The sequence below is a fragment of the Pipistrellus kuhlii genome, unplaced genomic scaffold (assembly GCF_014108245.1).
Source record: "Pipistrellus kuhlii isolate mPipKuh1 unplaced genomic scaffold, mPipKuh1.p scaffold_m20_p_18, whole genome shotgun sequence".
In the NCBI taxonomy this organism is placed as follows: Eukaryota; Metazoa; Chordata; class Mammalia; order Chiroptera; family Vespertilionidae; genus Pipistrellus; species Pipistrellus kuhlii.
Genome location: NW_023425493.1, coordinates 3,984,272 through 3,997,128, shown reverse-complemented (window position 1 = coordinate 3,997,128; position 12,857 = coordinate 3,984,272). Strand labels below are relative to the sequence as shown.

Genomic DNA, 12,857 nt, shown 5'->3' with positions numbered 1-12,857 from the left:
GGTTGGGGGACCTGTTGAAGCTGTTCTGGAATGATGTCATGGCATCTTCACCGTCACCTGCACCTCCCCCCCTCCTGTCTGGTGGAAGGCAGGGGGAGCCCTGCCCCAGACACTCGGAAAGCAAGGCCTCAGCCGGAGGGAGTGAGCGCGCTTCTCTCCCTAGGAGAGCTGTATTGTTCCCATACAGAGTTTCCTGGGGAGAGGGGCCCGGCCAGGCCCATGCCCCCTCCCTCCCCTCTGGAAATGGGGTACCGGCCAGCAGCCCTTAGCCACGCATCCCCACGGGAGCAAAAGCGGCAAGAAGCAGGCAGCCGAGCCAGCGAGCGACACGGTGATCGATATATTGAGGGTGGCCCTCGGAGATTAGCATAGGAGAGTTAGAAAGGTTATAAAGATACACGGTCCCCTCCCGGCCCCCGGCCCCGCCCCCGCCCCGACAGACGCACAAACACAATGGTCCCTCTCCCCGCACTCCCGGTACAAATATGGCTTCTGTGTAATATGGACAGAGTGATTGAGCTCAGAGAGGCAAAGTCAACTTCCCCGAAGCGGTGCTAGGAGACAGGAGCCTGGGCTTGGAGGGGCTGCCCGGTGCCCAGGGCCCTCACCCACTGCTGGGAAAGCCGCTCACTGTGACCTGAACTGGGGAGGGGTGGGGGCAGGCCTGCGGGTGCAGCCGCCCCCCCTGAGCACACCCCTGGGTGTCAGCGGGGAGGACATGCCGGGTGAGGGTGACAGCGGCGCCAGGGGGCATCCAGGATCTGAGGCCGGGCGGCTGGCTGGACCGGGAGCCTGAGCAACTCATCTCTATGGCAACCAGCTCAGGCCTCAGAGGAAGACAGACAATCGAAAGGAGGGGTGGAGGTGGGAAGAAGGGACGTTTCTCTCTCTCCAGCCCTCAGCTCAGCGGGCACGGAGGTGCCAGGGGTGGTATTAGGGTTGGGGCCAGGGACAGGCCGAGGGCACACAGCAAGGTGTGGGCCTGACTCCACAGCTCCGAGAAGGGAGACGGGGCCGAGGTCCACGCTCCGTGTTGTAGGGCGAGACCGATGGACAGCTGAGCACGAACACGTCCCCGGACTGCTGTCTCCGTGACAGGTGCGCACTGGGGGTGGCATGGAGGTGCCAGGATGAAACAGCCTCGCCCGGGAGACACCCCGCTGGCTGGGAGTCCTCTCCTCGAAGGCCCTCCTTCCCGGGTCCCAGGGCCGCCACCTGCCGGGGCCCGCTCGCTGCCTCTCTCACACACAGATGTGCACACAACACACACATCCACACACTCACAAAGTTCACATTATCTTCTTTGTTTGGGCAGGAAACAGCTCAGTGCAGCGAAGCTCCTCTTAGTGCTTGTGTGGTTATATCTGCCTGGCTGCTGGGAGGGGGGACGGGCTGAGGGGCAGTGTAGGCCTGGGAGGGGCAGGGCAGGGCGGGAGGAGGGGATGGTAAACAATGCCATAGGAGGAGTGGTTGCCCAGCAATAGCCCAGGGCTGGGGCAGTGAGGGCCCTTGGGCAAGGGGAGCAGGCAGGGGCCTTCCCACGGCTGCTGGAGCCACGAGGGGCCGCCTGGCCCTGCGACTCCACGGGCGGCTCCTGTGCAAAGGGCCTGCTTCCTACATCCGGGGGGCAAGGGGAGGTGGGCCATCTCACATCCTGTCTCTCCAAACCCATCCTCCCGGACGGGGACCACGTCCTCCCCGTGTGGACGCCCTGGGCCTCTGCCTGCCACCTGCAGGCCGCCCTCCTCAGGGACCGGAGAGCAGGGAGCACTGTCTCCGTCCACCTCCCGCTCTGCTCACAACCTCCCGGCCCAGGGAAGTCCAGGCAGCTGCTCTGTGCAGAGGACCGAGGGCTGGTGCCAGCCCCCTGCCCCCCATAAACCAGCCTGCCCCATCCTGTCCTTACCTCTTCCCCGCCCTCCTCCTCCTCCTCCTCCTAAAGCTCAGGGGCTTTGCTCCTCTTGCCCCAGGGCCCCTGCCCCTCCAGCCCGGAGACAGGTTTGATTTGGGGTTGTTACAAAAATAATAATAACCCAAATGCAGAGAAGCCAAGGAAAGGGCTGAGGACAGCCCTCCCTCCCCACCCCTCCCTCCCCATTCCAAACCGAGTACAAAACCGCACCCAAAGCAGACATTCTGTACAGGGGTGGGGGCTGGGGAGCAAGCGGGAGGGCGCCCCGGGTGGCTCTGTACAAGTCCGAGTTGGTCGTGGCCCCAGAAGTCCCCGTGGGGCCCCGGCGGGCGCAGGGCGAGCGGCGCTAGATGAAATACTCCTTCTTGTCATCCCCGCCCGACTGCCCGCCTTCCGCGTTGATGATGGCTGTGTCCGCGTCTGGCGCGTCGTCGGAGCCTTTCGCTTCGTGTGTCAGGTACGTTCCTGGGGAGGCACAGAGGCTCCTCTTTCCAGGAGCGGCTTCCAAACCTCCGAGCCCCCTTGCCCACCCACCCACCGACCCACCGGCCACCCCAGGCCTGGCCCGCTTCTCCTGGTCAGAGCTTTATTCCATCCCAACAGACCTAGCGTGCACGTGCTGCCAACATCCCTCACCCACCCCACCCCTGTGAATTAGTGAGTGCTGCCTTTACATAGAGGACCTCAACAATACTGGCAAAAACATGTGTGTGTGTGTGTGTGTGTGTAGATGTGCATGTGCATCTATGTGTGCCTGTGTGTGTCTATGTGTGTGTATGCGTGCACATGTATGTGTCTGTGTATCTATATGTAGATTGTGTGCATATGCTAGTATTTGCATGTGTGCATACATATTTACATGCATGCATAATGTGTGTGCTTGTGTGTATCTCTGTTTGTATGGTGGTGCTAGGGGAATTGGCATGTCGGCTCCCTGTGCAATGCAGTAGAGAGCTGGCTAGACTGGGTAGTCTGGCTGCCGCTAGAAGTTACAAGGGGAACATCTGAGAGGAAGGCATGTGAAGAGAGGTAGTGAGATGTTTCCTTTTGCAGATAGGAGAGAGGAAACAAGAAGAGGATGTTGTGGAGACGGGTGGGGGGGGGAAGGAGGTCAAAGGTCAAGAAACAGGAGGCCAGACAGCAGAAAGACAGGGAAGGAAAGACATGGTTCGAAGATGCAGATTCGCTGTCCCTGCTGAAGGCAGAGAGCTGTGGTGGCGGAGCGCGTGGGCGCAGCAGCTGGCTGAGTGGGAAGTTCGGTTCTGTGGGTGATGAAAAGGCAGTGCAGCTCCGCCGAGGGGCCAGGGGGCCCCAGTTCTGCCAAGGTGCCTGCGTTCGTCCTCCTCAGACCTCGGAGGGGCCGCCTGGTCCCCGAAGGCCCTCCCTGCAGCCAGCTCCCGCCTCCCTCCCCGTGCCCACCCCTCCTCCTGCTCCCCCATATCTGACCTTTGTGCCGAATCAAGTAGTGGCCCAGGAAGATGAACAGGATGAGCAGCAGAAAGACAATGAACGCCACGATCCCACCAATGATGGCGTGGTAGGTGCTGGTGGAGGAGGGCACCGGACTGGGGTCTGGAGAGTAGGGGCAATGCACACAGTCAGCATGAGAAACCCCGTATCCCAGCATCTCCGACCTGGCCACACGCAGTCTCCCATGGCAGAGAACACAGGCTGAGGCCGGGACCACGGAGTGGGGTCGCTCAGCAAGGGGATGGGCCTCATTATGTTTCTCACACAGTGTGTGGGACATAGCCATGTCTACAGGCATTAATGTGCTCATGAATAAATAGAGACATCTCCTCCAATTAACCTTGAAGTTGAATTCATGACCCTGAAGTTTGACCTTCACAAAGTCCAAGTTCATCACTTGAATGTTTAGATTCTCTCTCTCTCTCTCTCTCTCTCTCTCTCTCTCTCTCTCTCTCTCTCTCTCTCCCTGGCTGCTTCTCTTTCTCTATTTCTTTCTTCTAATCTCTGGGCTTTCAGAGTATTCCTTCCCTATCCTCCATCCCTCATACTCTTCTGTCCGTGTGATATTCTGAGATGGATTCTCCACAGGGGCTTCTCAGCCTGTTCACCCTTTGCCCTGAGATCATTAGAAAAGGAGCAGAAAAAGACTGACAGACCCCAGAACTGGGCACTTTGTAAGATGCGCCTTACAAAAGTGACAGACGGCCACCCCTGTCCTGAAGACCAGAGCTTCCCCCCTCACCCCCCACCCCGACGGAGGAGTTTGAGTTCCAGCCAAACCCAACCCTCCAGCAAGTCTCAGCAGGAGAGTCTGCGACTGCGTTCCTTCCCACCATGCAGAGGTCTGGGGAAGTTGAAGATTTCCGCCCTGATGCCTCCAAGGATGGCCGATGTCTCTGCCGTCAGAGAGCAGACCTGTCCTCCAAAGCAGCATCCATGGAGGATCGATGCCCACCATGCAGAGGGGCCAGGCACGCCCAGGACAGCCCCAGCCAGGGCAGAGTCCCAAATGCCCGGGAACACAGGGCCCAGGCTGATGAGTCCAACATTACCCTCAGCATCCATGTGACTCCCACCCATGGGAGAGCTGCTGTTTTTCCACAGTCTCAGCTTGCATCTGGATGCCTCATTGACTCCTTAGTCTATATTTTGTCTCTGCCACCTTGTCTCCTCAGGCTTGATCAGGCCGGCTTTAAGAGCCGTGCCTGCTTGTGCCTTATTTAAAAAGAAAATGTTGATGCTCTGGTTTTTCATGTTCCACTCAGGAGGGAAGGAAAGGGTGACCCCAGGGCTCCATGATCTGATGGGGGCGTGTGATGGTGCAAGTGACAGGAAGCAGCCCTTCTCCTGGGGAGTCCGTGAGACCCAGTCCACAATAAACACAAACCCTGGGTAATTTTTCTAGCGATTAGGGAAACGGAAATTCCTTAGACAAACGGGTTCCCATAGCAACATGACCTCCTGGGTCCTCCACGACATTTAATTTCATTCCAGGCAGGTGGAGTCAGCACTGCTTAGGCTATTCCTGCAAGAAGGTGCAGTAACTCATTCTGCCATCAGGGGTCAGCACTGGGAGCAGTTTGAACAAGACCCACTTTCCAGCACAGGGCACAGAGGACCAGCAAGAGGCCAACCACGGGCACAAGATCTTGCTCTGGCTGCCAATCATCATCCAGCCTGACTGCGGGGAGATATGGGGGTGGACACCGAACCTCAGGGCCCGTCCTTGCTCCAGGCTTCTGGCTCTATTTGTTGTGCTGAGACTGTCCCCCCATGCTGAGATCTGGCCGGGGTCAGATCCGCCCCAGCCAGACACTCGGGGCCCTTGTCCCTGGGAGCCTGTCCGTGGGAGAACTGCTGTTTTTCCACTGACTCAGCTTGTCTTGACGCCTCATTAACTCCTTATTATATATTTTTTCTTTCCTACTTTGTCTCCTCAGGCTTGATTAGGTCGGCTTTAATGGATGTTTCACTCAAGGGAGCCTCGATGTTCCCCTGACAATGCATTTCCCTCTTCTCGGGAAAGGCTTGTAAGACTTTCTGGCACGACCCCACTCCACTGCTATTGGGTTCTGCAAAAAATTCTCCTGCCTAGCCCAGCCAGCATGGCTCAGTGGTTGAGCATCCACCTATGAACCAGGAGGTCAGGGTTCGATTCCCAGTCAGGGCACTGGCCCAGGTTACAGGCTGCGTCCCCGGTAGGGGGCATGCAGGAGGCAGCCAATCAATGGTTCTCTTTCATCATTGATGTTCCTATCCCTCCCTCTCCCTTCCTCTCTGAAATCAATAAAAACATGTACTTTTTTTTTCCAATCACCTGCCCACTTTCCATAAGGGAATTCTGCGTCAGCTTGTCTCTTCCCCTGACCTGGGTTTTACGGTTGCACCTTTTGGTAAGAACGTCAGAGAAGAGGCATCGCCCAGTTCCTCTAGAAGATATGGCATCTGGGGAAAGATTCCAACTATTTCTCAACAGAGTACAAACTTATCTCCACATGCGGCCTTGACCCAGGTCTGCAGGAGTCTGCATTCTGTCCCCATCCCCGAAGCAAGTCTGCAAATGGCCTGTTGCAAAGGACAGACATCGACAGCCATACGCGAGAGGTTCGGGGGTAAACACAGGATGACCATTCCTGCCGCCAGAGTGTGTGGGGCTGGAGACGGTGCCACTGAGTCCTTGTGGCTAAACAAGGCCTCGGCCAGCCCTACACCCTGTTGAACTTTCCTTAGTGCTCATTTCAGGGGGGATCTGCAGCTGAGTCTTCAGGCCCTCAGTGGGGGGCTGTTGTCCCTTTAGTCCACCCCAAAGCACCATCTGGGGTGCTCTCAGGGTGGACAGAGAAGGGGAGAGAGTGGTCTGAGAGGGGAGAGGGTGGACAGAGAAGGGGAGAGAGGGTGCGGGGGGAATGGAGGCGGCTCACCGTTCACGTTGAGAGTGTAGTAGGCCTTGTAGCTGCCCAGGTTGCTGATGGCCGTGCAGCCGTACGTGCCGCTGTCGCTCTTGTTGAGGAAAGGGAAGATCAGGGCGCTCTCCTGGGTGATCTTCAGGGGCGGCCCGCTGCCCTCCTTCTCCCACATGTACTTCTGGGGGCTGCGGAGAGGTCAGGAGAGAATAGGTCAGGGAGCTAAAGGGAAACAGAAATAACGGAGCAGGGAAGTCGGGGGCTGTTCGATGAAAGCTCGAGAGGGTCTAGGGGCCAGAGACACAGAGCTGCTCAGAGGCAGGGGGAGGGGGACCGTTTGGGGTTCCTTATGGGAACCGCAGGGACCCCGTGGGGTGGAGAGCCCCTCCCCCCTTCCGCTGCTTGGCAGTAGAAGCAGAGCATGGCTGTTGGCGTCAGGGAAAACGAGAGGCTCAGACAGTACAGAGGCGACAGGAAGATAGGAAGACGTTATGTGAAGGTCTGGATCTGAGAGGGTGGAGTTGTGTTGGCGGCCGGGAAACGACTCCTCTTACACGGGGTTTCCTCGCCCCTCGCAGTGCAGCAGCAGCTTCTGGCCCTCTCGGGGATGCGGAGGGTCCGGCCTGATCTTCGCAGTTGGTGTGTCTGTGGAGAAGGACATGGTGTTCAGATCGCCTTGATTTCCAAAGCATCCTGTCACACACCACAGCTTCCACACCGGATGCCTCGGGAGGCCACGCGGCTGTGAATCAAGACTTGGCTCCCCCTGGTCTTGTGAGCAGAGAGCACTATTGCCATTGAACGTGGGGGGGACTGGTGCTGCCACCTGGTAGAGGTAGGGCTCTGGAGGGTCTGTCCTTGGTGAGGACCTAAGACATGTCTAGCAGAGAGCTGAGAAGGCGTGCCACCGGTTCATCTGAGCCTTGCACGCTGCCCAGCGCATAAACAGAACTTCATGCACAGTTGTGACAGAATAAATACACTTGAACTTGCCTGTTGAGCTCACAACTTCTCAGTCCTCTCTGTTCTGGAGGGGGACTTAGACCAGTTGAAGACAATAAAACAGAATTTTTAATGGTCAGTCCAAAAATGAAGTGAGAGCATTGAAACAGCAAGAGACAGTTTGGCTGCAAAAAGGCACTGACACCATAGAGACGGGCTCTGCAAAGGGATATGGCATCTGCCACTGACACCCAAGGGCTGCTGAGGAGGCGAGGTCCAGGCAGCTGCGGAGAACAGCACAACCAGATGCTGGCTCGGAAGAATGGGTAAAGAGGCCGAGCTTCCCCTAAGACAGAACCAAGCTTAACCAGCTAATTAGTGGTTTTCAGTCAAATCAATCGGGACAAAGAGAAGCAGGCCCCACAGGAACCTCCAGCGTAGCGCCTGGAGTGTAGCATTTGTCCACTGACCACTGATCACAGGTGGGCCAGAAAGCTCCCTGGAGAGGAATCGCCAGATGGCCGGTTCCTGACAGAAGTCTCTGGGACCCCGACAGCGGAGCGCTTCCTTCGCCCTGGCCTGGGCCCAGACTCAGAGGAAGAAACCCAACGCCAGGGGCCTCGCCCTCAGAACTAACAGTCAGAGAAACAAATCATAGCAACCTACAACTCAAGTTTACCAAACTCTTCTTTCGATATTGTTTCATTTATCCTCAAGAAAGTCCAGGGAAGTAAGCAGAAAGCACTAAGCGATGCCATGCTTTGGTGGAAATAGCACAGAAGTAGAGGCCAGAATCCAGGTCGTCAGCTTCCAAATTGAGAGTCTGCTGAATGGGAAGTAATGCCACCCCAGACCTACCTCATGTTCAAGTTTCAGCAACAAGTTTAGCAATGACTTAAATGGCCCTCAAGTCAGGCCGGTATCTCCCAAAAGAAAGAGATTCAGGGTTTTAATTATTTTGGGGAAACACCCAGCCTTTAGATGAATTAGAAGAAAAAGAATACATTATTTTACAACTCTTCATCTTCCAGCTTTGGGCTTTATTTTCCGTCCCCCTTGGTTCCACCACTCAGAAAAGCTGTATTTGAAAATGTCCAAATTTCCTCAGGAGAGGAGGAGAGTTCACTGTCCATTCTCAAGGCAGATTCCTTGGAGGAAGGAGGATCCTGGGAAAGGTTAAGAGTAGTGATGATAATCGTGGACATGTTCGGTCAGAATCCCAGGAAAAATCAAAGAGCTGTGGTAAATAGAGGAGTACTTAGGAAAAGATCTAGGAATAATGATGCCGGAGCAATTGTGCTTCCTACGGCCTGCATTTTCTTGAAACCATCAAAAGCTAGATCAAGAAGAAGCCTCAGTAATCCCCATGTTCATCTTCTCATTTGGCAAGTAAAGTATCAAACTCAGGGAGGTGAAGCAATTTTCTTAGCATCACATGGTTCAGAAGTAACGGAGGGCAGACTAGAGCGCACATCTTCTGACTACTGGTTTGCTAGAGTTGCCACAACAGCTTACAAGCTGGTTGCATGGGACAGGCCTACACCAGGGCTTGGCAAGCTTATCCATTGGGTCCAATCCTGCCTGCTACATGGTTTTGTAAATAAAATGTTGTTGGAACACACACTTTGTTTGTTTGTTTACATATTATCTTTGCTACTTTCCTGCAAAAACAGCAAAGGTAAGTAGTTGAGAGAGAGAGATCATATGACCCGCAAAGCCTAAAATGTTTGCTATTGGGCCTTTTGCTAACCCTTGGCCTATGCCACCACATTTAGTCTCATTTTGTTTTTACCTACCCAGGTATCTGTGCCTATTTTTTCACGTACAGCCATCACCACTTTCCTTTTCCCCACACCCCACCTCATACCGGACTCATCTTCACCCACAAGCCCATGACATACATAAAACTTCAATGCGCTGAGAGGTGGATCTGTCAGCTCCATCTAGAGATTCGTGGTTCACAGAGCATGTGATGTCGGTCCCATCATCCTCCCGAGTTACCGTGAACGTCACTGAGCTGCTCACGGTGAAGGTTTTGCCATTGGAGTCCTCCTGTATTCGGGTTGGTTCTCCTGGAGTAGACACACACACACACACACACACACACACACACACACACAGAAACAGAGTGAGCCCTAACACACAGATAGTGTGTGGGCCCCACTGTAGACATACAGATGGTGAGTTTCAACTTTGACAAACTTAGAAAGTTGTGAAACAGATATGTACACACATACACCCATGAGTGTACACAGAATATTTGTCACTCCCACTTTTTCCTTTTCCATCATGCTTTGTGTGCACACAGACATGCAGACACGCACCACTCCCTCTCTCATTCTCTCTGCCTCCCAGCACACCTCTTCCTGTAACTCCGAGGCAGGAGGGGCTTACCATTAAGCTCTTGATCCCCCTTCCGCCAGGTGAGCTGGGCTGCGGGTTTGCTCCCAGAAGACTGACAGTGTAGGGTGGTCGTATCCTTTTCCCGTAACGGTGACTTGTAACCAGTGATGATGGGCTTCTGTGGGATTCCTACCAGGCACAGGGGATGGGCAGGATGTGAAGGAGAGGCCAGGAGGTTACCCTGGGCTCTCCCTGCTAAGATGGTCTCTTGGGGGGGTGCGGGGAGAGGATATCTCAGTCCTAATGTGCTTTATGATGGGTAGAAAACTAGGTATCTTACTCTTTGATCTCCTACCTAAGAACCTGGAAGAAATATCTGGGCAGGGAGGTGAAGGGGAGGGGAGAGGAGGCATGGTATAATAGTATGGAGATATGTGACCTGGTAACCCAGAGGCCAATGGGGTGGCCACAGAATAAGTATGAAGCTCAAGGAAGCAAATAAGGGAATTGAAATATAGGGTAAAATATAGGAGGAAAGCAGGTAAGCAACTGTGATATTCAACCTGGACACTATAATCACAGGCTGCACGCACCTCCCATGTTTCCCTCACATAATCTTGGGAGCTAGGTGGAACAGACATCATCATCCTGCTGCTACCGGTTAGGAAGTTCAGGCTCAGAGAGAGTAAGAGGTCTGTCCCAGAGCAAACGGTAAGTAGAGGAGAAATTATTAGAAGTCAGTGCTCTTTCTATTTTTCTCCGTTGCGAAGGGAACCTGGGCTGAACTTTTCCAAAGGGCTCGGAGTCCTGCCTGGCTGTAGACTCCTTTGGGGACGCACCTAGAGGTCTGTTTGCACTAGAGTATGCGGCAGTGACTCTGGGGTCGGGGAACCTCACCCAGCACAGTGATGAGGGACTTGGCAGTTCTCACAGGCATAGTGAAGATGGAGCAGGTGTACTCGCCCTCGTCCGCCAGGGCCACGTTGCTGATGCTAATGCTGAGCTCATGGGGCGTGGACTTCACCAGCTGAATCCGATTATCTCGCAGGGCTGGCGGGGAATCGGGGGAGTGGGAAGCAAGGCTTTTACTGGCACCTTTCATGTTTATCTCCCACCAGCTTTTTGGGGAGAAGGGGTATAGTGTGATTTGGGGGGGGGGGGGCAAAATCCTGCTCCTGAGTTTCAACAGTCTTTAGGCTGTTTTCCTGGACCACTGTCACAGCAGCCTCAGATCTACTCAGAAGAGTATGTTGGTGCCGAAACCAGTTTGGCTCAGTGGATAGAGCATCAGCCTGCAGACTGAAGGGTCCCAGGTTCGATTCCGGTCAAGGGCATGTACCTTGGTTACGGGCACATCCCCAGTAGGGGGTGTGCAAGAGGCAGCTGATCGATGATTCTCTCTCATTGATGTTTCTAACTCTCTATCCCTCTCTCTTCCTCTCTGTAAAAAATCAATAAAATATTTTTTAAATAAAAAAACAGCTTAAAAAAAAAAAAAAAAGAGCATGTTGGATCTCAAGGGCCTCCTTGTGAGACTCACAGGTCAACACTTAGATTAGGCCGTCTCTTCCTGCTCCTTTGGGGTCAAGTCCACCCAAGACCCCATGAGACCACGGAAGGCTCAAGTCAGAGCTGTAATAGCCAAGTTTCTCTGAAACCAGCTGGGGAGCCCATGGCTTCTTGTTCCCTCAAACAACCATACCATCCCCTGCCTCAGCCTCCGGGCTACAGGGACCGTTCCCCTCAGTGCTGCCACCCCCTCCCTAGCCCAGGGTTCCCTCAGAGAGAGACGGCTCTACCTCTCTTCTCCCCGAAGTACAGCGTCTGCTGGGCAGGGTTAGACCACTGCAGGGAGGAGTCCTCATGGTCTTTCACTTGGCACCTGAGCTTCACCATGCCACCAGCCACCACTGTCTCATCAGATGTCCAGGGCTGACTGTCTGCAGGAGTAGAAGAGGGTTAGTTTCCGGAGCAAGCCCTAGTCTCTCCACCCATTTCTGGGCCAACGTCTAATCCAGACCAGCCAAGGTCCAGGTCTCTGTGTCTCTTAGGGCATCACGGAGGAAGGAACAAGGGGAAGAAATAGAGGTGGTGGTGGTGATGGGAACCTTATTTTCTTGTTTGGAATGCACAGGAAAACAGTTATCTTTTGAATATTTGCTTAACAAACTGGCATGGCCACACACATTTGGAGAAATAAAAGCCCTCCAAGTCTACACATGCCACTCTACATGTATCGTTTCTGATAGAGGTCTACCATTCACCTTTGAAAGGTCTACGCATTCGCCTATGTAGCTGTCATTCTAGGATTCGCCTTCCTGCCACCACCTGCCTATGGAAGCAAGAACGGGAGAAGCAGTTGTGACTAATAATCCCCACACTGACAGCGAACAAAAGGCCGGGCCAGCCCTAGGCTGGTGCGTTCACTTACATAAGCAGCAGCAGATACAACTTCAAGCCACACAAACAAAACAGCTTTATAAAAACGGAAACAGTTGACACCGACTTTTCAATTCCTCCAACAATGGTTGCCCTTCATTCATCAGCTCCCTTAACATATTTCTGCAGTGTTAGGGCTACCCGCCTCCCAACGTACAAACCCCGTCAACATCCTGGTGTTAGAGCATTGGTTTTCCCTGATGTGGTGGAATCCCTCTCTCCCTGGTCATGTTACACAAACAAACAAGGACTAATCAGATATGATATGGACGAGCCGTTTTAATCCCAAATGTGCCTTCTAGTCAGGCATCAACTGTGAGCCCCTTGGACTCCGTGACTCTTGCTCCTCCTCCAGGTGTCATTGCTCCGTTTCCCCCGCAGCATTGCCTCTGATTCCCATGATTGATTCCCTCATCTCCAGGACTGACTCTGGGACCCAATAGCATTGACCTTCAAAGATATAAAATAAACACCTCCCAGCTGATTCAGAAACATCTATAGCATTCCTTCTATGGTGCAAAATCACTTAACCGGCATAACTCTCCTCTGACTAGGAAGCCAAGAAACATCATTCCTATGTTCCCTAATGCAGTAACTCAGACCATCCCTATGCGCCCTATGGCACCGACCATACCCCTCCCCTGTCTGCTATTCCTTTCTTCCTTGGCCACCACAGCTCCAGCTCCACCTACAACGAGCGCTCCCGGTACAGAAGGTGCACGTGCTGAAGTTGCTCTCAGACTTCAGGATAGCTGTCTATACACTGAAGCACGGAGCCTGGCCACTGTTTCAGTGTTTAGAATCTGAATTAGAAAGGGATCGTAAGGACCATGGAATCCAATTCCCTC

At 54.0% G+C, this 12,857-nt stretch overlaps 1 protein-coding gene and 1 long non-coding RNA gene across 2 annotated transcripts in view; one reads left to right on the top strand and one right to left on the bottom strand.

The window, feature by feature from the left end:
- Nucleotides 1-457: 457 nt before the first annotated feature.
- LOC118721600 lies at nt 458-9,976 on the top strand. Its single transcript, XR_004988777.2, has 3 exons — nt 458-591; nt 4,470-4,474; nt 9,965-9,976. It is a non-coding gene; the product is annotated as an uncharacterized LOC118721600 (long non-coding RNA).
- The window catches only part of CADM3 (cell adhesion molecule 3), a 31,364-nt gene continuing 19,790 nt past the window's right edge, over nt 1,284-12,857 (bottom strand). The window contains exons 3-10 of the mRNA XM_036442720.2: nt 11,370-11,510; nt 10,468-10,620; nt 9,622-9,759; nt 9,129-9,299; nt 6,840-6,930; nt 6,304-6,473; nt 3,359-3,484; nt 1,284-2,377 (exon numbers count right to left, since the gene is read on the bottom strand). Of these exons, the coding sequence (XP_036298613.1) occupies nt 2,259-2,377; nt 3,359-3,484; nt 6,304-6,473; nt 6,840-6,930; nt 9,129-9,299; nt 9,622-9,759; nt 10,468-10,620; nt 11,370-11,510 (1,109 nt within the window). The 3' untranslated portion in view covers nt 1,284-2,258. The remainder of the gene's footprint in view (nt 2,378-3,358; nt 3,485-6,303; nt 6,474-6,839; nt 6,931-9,128; nt 9,300-9,621; nt 9,760-10,467; nt 10,621-11,369; nt 11,511-12,857) is intronic.